Source organism: Boleophthalmus pectinirostris, unplaced genomic scaffold (genome assembly GCF_026225935.1).
Source record: "Boleophthalmus pectinirostris isolate CB_2022bp ecotype Guang Dong unplaced genomic scaffold, ASM2622593v1 HiC_scaffold_22, whole genome shotgun sequence".
Lineage (NCBI taxonomy): Eukaryota > Metazoa > Chordata > Actinopteri > Gobiiformes > Gobiidae > Boleophthalmus > Boleophthalmus pectinirostris.
The window spans coordinates 34154154-34163761 of NW_026571190.1; the positions used below are offsets into that span (position 1 = coordinate 34154154).

General features: G+C 40.0%; 1 protein-coding gene across 1 annotated transcript in view; it reads left to right on the forward strand.

Annotated features, from left to right (window-relative positions):
• herc3 (HECT and RLD domain containing E3 ubiquitin protein ligase 3) overlaps positions 1 to 9069 on the forward strand; it is a 63624-nt gene extending 54555 nt beyond the window's left edge. Inside the window, exon 25 of the mRNA XM_020917753.2 lies at positions 1915 to 9069. Coding sequence (XP_020773412.1) covers positions 1915 to 2123 — 209 coding nt within the window. The 3' untranslated portion in view covers positions 2124 to 9069. The remainder of the gene's footprint in view (positions 1 to 1914) is intronic.
• The last annotated feature ends 539 nt before the right edge of the window (positions 9070 to 9608 follow it).

Genomic DNA, 9608 nt, shown 5'->3' on the forward strand with positions numbered 1-9608 from the left:
ATTATGAAAAACTGACTCTTGTGAGATTTATAATGCTGTTACCTCATCAAAACAGACCTGGAGTTGTGTTTTGTTTCGTTGACACTTGAGTAACACTTTATTATTAGTCTGTTTACATTTCCAAAACTCTAAATGCACTGTTCCATAATGTGATGTAGTTATCAAGATATCAAGTTATCAGCTCCTTTTACCTTTAGTTTAATAGACATTTAAATCATCCAAATAATTGTAGTGAAGCTGTAAAAACAGTGGAGCACTTCCTGTATTACTACATGACATCATGAGTTGTAACAGAGTGTTTTCTGTCTGGGAGAAGAACTCAGCCTAAATATGCAAGGTTTGTGTTTTAAACATGTGTGAATGAAACAAAATACAGCTCCCAAGTATTTTTTTTTGATGAGTAAACAACATTATAACATCAGAAAAAATGCTGTATTGGCTCTTTAAAAAACAAAAACCAAAAACAAAAGGACGCTACTGTAGTTATTAAAAGTTTTATTGAAGCTATTTATGCAGAATTATCTAAAACTTGTACTTGCAGCTCTGAGTTAAGAGGTGCATGTTTGTGTTAGACATAGTCTGTGGAAACTTTCACTTCTGTATATTGTGAAACCCAGTTCAACAGGCATTTAATTGGTCAGATATTTTGCCAAATATTCCTACGTAGTTTTTCATTGAATGTTGGAAGAAAAACAAAACCAGGTGTGTTAAACTGCACCTTTAAGGCAAGACAGGTTTTTTGTGCAGCACAGTTTGTACAAAAGGTAATTCAAAGTGCTTTACCGATTAAGAAAGATATTAAAATCACAATACAAACAAAAATAATCATCAGAAAATTTACATTAAAAGAGAAAATATCATATGCAGCTAAAAAAAAACTGTTTTGAGACTGGATTTAAGCAGTCAATTGTCATTTAAATGTTAAAAAGGAGGTATTATTCAAAATTCTTAGCTTTCTACCATGTTATGATGTTGTTCTCTCATCAAAAACATGCCTGAAGAGGTTTTAAATGTCGTTCATGCACGTTTGAGTAATTTCTCTCAGGCCCTATTCTTGCGTCACCCACGACAATTCTCTATAAATATACAAAAACAGGATACAAAACTGTACACAGCAACTTGATAAACCTGATGCAACGTGCAGTAGTTTCATCAGATTTATGATCTGATTGTGTTGTGATAGCGCTCTGAAAGGGGAGTGACTTAATGAGGGAGCAAAGAGAAGAATGAAACTTTTAAAACATGTTAATACGTTGTTTTCAGTGAATATAGCATTTTCAAAACAGTAAAAGGCAACATCATGATCTAAATATGTTATGTGTTAGCAGTTAATTAGTCTGATTCATCCGGTCAGCCGGTTTCACTTCGTGGAAACCGTCTGACCTCGCAGCATTAGGATTCATTCGCTCGACAGTAGGAGGGTACTTTTTTTATTTAACCAATCACTGCTATTTGGTCGTGACGTATGTAATGCGCCAAATCCCGTAGGAAGAATCACAATAACATCTTTCCTCTTGATAAAATTCACCAAACATTCTCTTTGTTCGGGCTTAAAATTTTCGATCTCGGGAATTGTTGCCAACACAGAATGTCAGTCTTCGTCTACATCCATCTCGACCGCTCTGTTTACTGTTGTGCTGTACCACAAAAGAGACACAGACAGACGCTTGAGTTTGACGTCATGGCTTCGCAACTCTTCTCTGATTGGCCGGTGTGTGGTCTAAAACTTCCGAGGTTCTTCCAAACTGTTTAGTTTATTCCGATTTCTGACCTATTCGCTGGAGAGAAATGAAATTGAGTGGAGGCACTAGTTTGCGTGAGCAGTTAATACCCCATAGAAGTAAAATACCCCTCTTTAAGTGAACTGTTATCTGAGTTATTTGTATTTCTCTTATTATTTGTATGTTCTCGCAGTGTTCCTGACCGGCAGCGACCGCATCCCCATCCACGGCATGGAGAGTCTAAAAATCGTGATTCAGTCGACGACGGCGGAGGAGCACTATCTGCCCGTGGCCCACACCTGCTACAACCTGCTGGACATGCCCCGATATCAGACCAAAGAGACCCTGAAACAGCGCCTCACCCAGGCCGTGGAGCAGTATGAGGGCTTCAGTCTGGTCTGAACGCAGGAGGCTCCAGCTGCACTGCTTCAATGCACTTTTAAAGGGCCCATATTAAGCTATTTTCAGATCTGTGTTACAATGTTCTTTCCTCATCAAAAACAAACCTGGAGTTGTGTTTTGGTTTGTTTCATTCACACACAAATCCTGCATATTTACACTCGAGTTCTCAAACAGAAAACTCACTGTTCTACCTTGTGATTTCACGTGGTACAATATTCCCTGAAGTTGTAACGCTTATCGGACGCGCTGCTCTGTCTGGAGCTCTGTTACTCAAGTTAGACTTTAATCTGAGTTTTGCTTTAACACAATCCAACCAAAAAGAACTAACATGGCTGCAAATACAACACGTGAAACCTATTTGGCAGTGTTTGCGAATATGCACATTGTAGGGCTGGGTATCGTTCAGAAGTTGCCGATTCGATACACAGGCCACGATACGATACATATCTCCATTCGATACGATATATTTCAAATCGATTCAATACGGTTCAGTAAAAAATAAAGGCTAAATCATGTCTGCGATACTAAAATTCTTTTTAAACCACTTTTTGCACAAAATTTATATGAAACACAAACATTTTAGTCAACAAAACAGAGTAGATGTCAAATGTGTCGCATAAACGAGTTTCCTTCTTCTAAAAACGTGACAAAACTGTAGCTGTAACAAAATAATTTAGTAAAATATATAAAAAAATACTCTTGGTGATATATCGATACAGCAGCCCACGATATCGATACTGTATCATCAAATTAAGCGATAAGATAATCGATATTTCAGTATTTTTGCACACTCCTAGTACATTGTGTCACTATATTAATTGCTGAAAATTACGCTGTAGACATACATGTAGAACCTCCCATTGCAATGTCATTGCGAAGTATCAATCGAGTAATGGTAATACAGAAAGTGCTCCGTTGTGTTTTTAAACTCCACACACCTTCACTGTAATCGTTTGGATAAATTCAGACCTTGGAATTGCAAATCTCTTCTGAACTGTTGATTGGAAAACCACCACTTCATGACATCACAAGGTGGAACAGAGCATTTTGAGCTTTGCGGATGCAGACAAACTAATAAACCAGGGTTGTTTATACGTGTGAATGAAACTAAACATGACTCCGGGTTTGTTTTTGAGGAGATAACAACATTCTAACGCGTCTTATTGCTCACAAGAGTCCATTTTGTGTAATATAGGACCTTTAACGCAACAGCCGTACGTATGAAAATGTTTTACCGCTTGTGGGGCACTTTCTTATTATAGGCCAGGACCAGGGTATGTATAGGCCAACCATTTGAATAGTTGTTTGAACAATATTTTAAACTAGAATAATCCCAGATGCTGTCAGTTAGTGTTGCATGGCATAATATGGATCCTACAATCTGAGTTGGGAAACAAGACTTGAAGTGGACTTTTACATTTAATTCCAGATTTTAATATTTTCTATTCAACTTAAATCATATTTTTATCTTTAAGAGTTGTTATCTTGATATATTTTGTTCTTTTGTTGTTCATGAACTTAAATTTATGTAATGAGGGGTTATTTTAACGATTCATTCCTTTCTGTAGAATCATTTTTTCAGACCAAGGTTTAGTTTGTTTTTATGTTATTGACAGAGAAATGATTTCTACATGAGATCACTGCTGCCTTAAATTATATCCATCCTACTGTTAAGTGTCTTATTGTTTAGTCCTGGTTTAGTCCTGGTTTAGACATGGTTTAGACATGGTTCAGTCCTGGTTTAGACCTGGTTTAGTCCTGGTTTAGACGTGGTTTAGACGTGGTTTAGACCTGGTTTAGTCCTGGTTTAGTCCTGGTTTAGACGTGGTTTAGACCTGGTTTAGTCCTGGTTTAGTCCTGGTTTAGACGTGGTTTAGACCTGGTTTAGACCTGGTTTAGACCTGGTTTTGTCCTGGTTTAGTCCTGGTTTAGACATGGTTTAGACCTGGTTTAGTCCTGGTTTAGACCTGGTTTAGACCTGGTTTAGATCTGGTTTAGATCTGGTTTAGACGTGGTTTAGACCTGGTTTAGACCTGGTTTAGACGTGGTTTAGACCTGGTTTAGACCTGGTTTAGTCCTGGTTTAGACGTGGTTTAGACCTGGTTTAGACCTGGTTTAGTCCTGGTTTAGACGTGGTTTAGACGTGGTTTAGACCTGGTTTAGACCTGGTTTAGTCCTGGTTTAGTCCTGGTTTAGACCTGGTTTAGACCTGGTTTAGACCTGGTTTAGTCCTGGTTTAGACGTGGTTTAGACCTGGTTTAGTCCTGGTTTAGTCCTGGTTTAGACCTGGTTTAGACCTGGTTTAGTCCTGGTTTAGTTCTGGTTTAGACCTGGTTTAGACCTGGTTTAGACCTGGCTTAGACCTGGCTTAGACCTGGTTTAGATCTGGTTTAGCTCAAAATGTGAAAACAGGAAAATACCACCGTTTAATCCATTTATTTCAACAAAGTAACTGTAATCCGATTACCTCCATTGAAACAGTAACTGTAACTGAATACAGTTACTCATAATTTGTAGTAATTCATTTTAATTTTAACTAATTGGAAGGGGGTGGAGAGCTACTGGTGGCTCCTGAGTCTTTCCAACTGAGCTACTGTTTCCCAGGTGTGTGACAGTAAAAAGGCCCCGTCGTCCTGGTTTAAAGGCGACGCTGTCCTGAAGACTCCAAAACCGGTTTAAATCCACTGACCAGACACATCACGGAAACATCACGTGACCAGTCTGAGCAGCCGAAACTTTATGTATGTAGGTATGAAAACAAACTAAACCTTGGTCTGAAAAAAAGAATCCCTTAAAATAAACCATCGGAAGACGAGATTGGACCGCTCCGTGATTGTTTCCTGGACTTTGCGTCACCATTTTGCATTTTTGGATCCTTCAAACCAGCATGTCCTTCTCTGCCCGACTTCAAAAAAGACCACTGAACATTTGCTGTAAGGGGAAAGGACGGTCTCAGCTGCATCCGAGTTTAGATCGACAGCGTTGCCTTCTATTATACGGACACCCAACCTGGAGTTTTAAGTGAATATTGTCTGTGTGCATGTGTGCAAGCAACGGTAACTATCCATCCTAGAATCAAAACCTGTGGCTAGTGTAATATTTAAAATCCCGACGGAGGCGATGTCTGAGTGTTTGAAGACGTTTTCTCATTAACAAGTGCTTATATTTACACAAGGGGAGCATAGAATGTATAGATAAATGGACGAAGCTGAGGACGTGAGTACGGGCGCGCTTCCGGCTCCATAGGCTCTGGCTCCGATTCACTTTGTATTGAAAAACTGTCACCCTTTTTCTCGTTGTTTCGGGTTTAAAATGTTCATGTTAAGTAATCCATGTATCATCCGTTCATTCATTTTACAATATAAAAACAAAAATAAGAAAATTAAAAAACAACAGTTTTCTTCATTATTTGTCTCCAAAACCAAAATGAAAAAGCGGATAATGATTCGTTTTTTCAGTTTTCGATTTTGTGTTAAAATGAAGAATGGAAAAAATGGATAACAGCCGTTTCCCGTTTACGTGACTTCTGTGACTGCGATGCCGGACTTTTGCACCGCATACGGACTGAACCAGGAGTGATCCAAGTCCAGGACCAGACTCCGAGCTTTGACTCTGAGCCTCCGCGGGGTCCGAGCCTCAGCTTCGAGCTCCGAGCCTCTGGTCCCGCCTGATCTCGGTCTCAGGCCCGCTCTGGTCCTGGTCTTGTCCCGGGCTGGTCCCGCTCTGGTCTCAGTCTCGGTATGGTCCCGGTCTCAGTTCTGATCTCAGTCTTGGTCTGGTCCCGGTCAGGTTCCAGTCTGGTCTCAGTCTCAGTCTGGTCCCGGTCTGGTCTCGATCTCAGTCCCGGTCTGGTCTTGCTCTGATCCCGGACCTGGATCAGTCCTGGTTCAGTCCGTATGTGGTACAAAACTCTGGCATCGCAGTCACGTAAACAGGAAACAGCCGTTATCCGTTTTTTCCATTCTTCATTTAAACACAGAATCCAAAACTGAAAAAACGAATCATTATCTTTTTTTTTCATTTTGGTTTTGGAGACGAATAATGAAGAAAACTGTTGTTTTTCCGTTTTATTATTTTTGGTTTTATATTGAAAAAACGAATGAACAAATGATACATGGATTCTAAGTCGCTCTTGTGTTTTTATTTCGCTGTTTTGTCCGATCTGAACACTAAAGGTGCTTTGCGTAACTTTTCTAGAGGGTCTGCATCCTGTTTGTTTCCATGGAGATGTTTAAATTGTCCACAGTACGGCATTAAACTAATCTGTCGTGGGTTTATTCAATTACAGGTGTTATTTATTGCTCAAAAATATCTAAAAAAAACATCCATTCTTACTCCACAAATCTAACCCGTGATTTGGCTTGCAAGTCTCCGTGGAGATTCTTAAGTTTATGGCCGCACTGTGGAACATTTTAAGCGTATCTCCATGGAGACGAGCAGGTGATGGACCCTCCAGTAGACAAGTCACACAGTGTATCTTTAACAGCAGATAAACATAAACATAAAACGACCTACAACAAATATAAAACAACAAAACTGCCCACTCTTTTCCTCCAAACACACACACACACAGATTTAATTAAATAAAACATAAGCCACACTGCCAGGCCCCCTTATATTTATATTTTGGCCAATTTACAATTTAATTTCCCTTTCTTTCTCGCTCTTTTTTCCCCATTTTTTAATAAACATTTTCATCACTCTTCTCAACTAATATTCTTTTCACCGTCATCATTTCTTCTCATCATCTTTTACTTTTTACTACAGTCTTAAAGCTTAATTTTAAAGGCATTTTCTTTTTTCTTCTCCATTTCTTTCGTTTCCCAGCCACAGTTTTCTTTGTTTGTTTGAAGACGTTGCGAATCGCCCGCATCGCTGGTTTGGTTTCGCAACGCTGTCAGTCAAACCTGTGGCGTTACCTTCAACAGCCAACAACCTCGCTTCAGATCGGCTCTTCAGTTGCCACGAAACTCACGCTCAGAATCCCAAATACAGGGGCGAATTCGGAGCCGAGTTCCATACAGGGTTCCCACGGTCATGGAAATCTACAAAAAGTCATGGAATTTTAGTATCTCTTTCACGCAACTACAGCGTTCTGTTAAGTTCTCATTAGGCTGTTATGATTATTTCTGAACGTGTGCGCATTTTTGTTTAAAAGAGACGACAATAAATGCACTGACAGTATTTTGAATGTTAAAAAACTATAATCCCAAACCATAAAGTGAGTGGAAAGAGTTAATGTTTCATATTTTGCCCTAAAAGTCTGATCAATTCTACAAAATTCTATGTACGGTCATGGAAAATTCACGGAAAAGTTTTGAAATTTTGTCAGTGAAAAAGAGTTGGGAGCCTTGTCCATAACCAGGAGCCTCGATGAGCTTCACTTGACTGGAGCTGAGCGCTATTTTCGGTTCTCTAAGGCTACGTTCAGACTGCAGGGCTTAATGCTCAATTCGGATTTTTTTGTGAAATCCGATGTTTTTGCGAGGTCGTTCACATTTCCAATTAAATGCGACTTGTATGTGACTCCAGTGTGAACATTAAACGGCCCGAAAGTGTCCCGCATGTGCACTGGAGACACGACGACGTGAACCGCAGCGAGCGTGCTCTGTGTTTACGGAAGTTGTCCAAACATGGACGCGAGCATTGAGCACCTGGAGATTTTAAAGTTCCTCTCGTACCAGGAGCCAGAACATGAACAACTTACTTGTTTTAAGGAGGAGATTGAGAAGGAGAAGGACGAGGTTTTTGGTCATGGTGTTTTGTGGGACAGCGGCAGCGACGTCCGTTGAAAAGAACGTGTGGATGTGGAGACGTAGTCAAGAGTAGTGAGTGGTGATGTGCTTCTCTTCAGTGACACGGAGTTCATTAACAATTTTCGCCTACTTCAGCGCAGAATAGTGACGTTTTTGGCTTGTTGATAACGTGTAGGTGAATGAATGCGCTTTGGCCGTTCAGACTGAAGTCACATGTCAAAAGATCGGATATGTATCGGTTTCACTTGGATATGTGGTCCTAAAACTCATACATATCCGATCTTTTGACATGTGACTTCAGTCTGTCCAAGGCACATTCATCCGACCTACACGTCATCAACAAGCGACAAATGTACGCAAACTTTCTTCTCGTCATACGAAAATTGTTAATGAACTCCATGTCACTGAAGCAAAGCACATCGCTATCCCACCAGTCTTGGCTACGTCTTCACACCCACACGTTCCTTTCAATGGACTGCCCCACAAAATGCCACCGCCAAAAACCTCGTCCTTCTCAATCTCCTCGTTAAAACCAGTAAGTTGTTCATGTTCTGGCTCCGGTACGAGAGGAACTTTAAAATCGCCAGGTGTTCAATGCTCACATCACTTTTGGGCCGTTTAATGTTCACACTGGAGTCACATACAAGTCGCATTTAATTGGAAATGTGAACGACCTCGCAAAAACATCGGATTTCACAAAAAAATCCGAATTGAGCGTTAAGCCCTGCAGTCTGAACGTAGCCTTCGTCCACTCGTTTATACAGTCTATGATGGGGACGGAGGATCTTTACGCTGTTCGTATTGAAACCCTCGATCTGTATTTATTCCAAAATGCTGAAAGTAACGTTCATCGATGTGAAATGTGTTGATTGTGTGAAAATCTCTCAAATATAAACCTGATATATTTTTGTATTACATTTACAGTGCTCATTTCTACAGCAATAAGCCCGGTGATTGTGCGTTCAGACTGGGCTGTTCTGGGACTAACACTGGATTCTTCATTATATGCATGTACTCGACCGCTCTTTGTTCATTCATGCTGGTTTCTTCTGCAGACTTTAGTCCTATGCAATGGTTTGTTGAACCTTTTTGCACCTTTTATGTTACAGAAATGTGTTATATCTATCGGATCAAAAAAATGTTCAGCCAACTTTCCAATAAAACGAGTGTGCAAGCTCAGACCTGTATAATGGCTTTGACTGAGTGATTTAAAGTGGCATTCGGCCAATTTTCTCCATTTCTGTCATCATTTGGTTTAGAACTACTATAAATAGCATGTGTAGTCCTTTTAGTCCTGGTTTAGACCTAGAATAGTCCTTTTTTTTAGCTCTGGAATGTCCCGGTATGGCCTTAAACGTGTCCATTTTGCGTTTAATCAGTAACATGGGTTTTTATTGACTTAAAAACTTGCATTCTTTTCTGTGAGTGCGCTCGCCTCTCCACAGATCTGGCTTATAACTTGGCTCTGTGGCGTCACCTGTTGTCTCCATACAGTTAAATAAGTGTAATGCCATACTGTGGAACATTACAGGCAGCATCTCCATGGAGGGAAGCAGAAAGGTTACACAGTGCACCTTTAAATACAGTACCACCAGATCTAAACCAGGTCTAAAAAAGGACTATTTTAGGTCTAAACTAGGGTTAAACCAGGACTAGGAAGGACCACACAGGATATATGCAGTAGTAGGGATGTAACGATATCCAAATCTCACGGTACGATATTTATTTT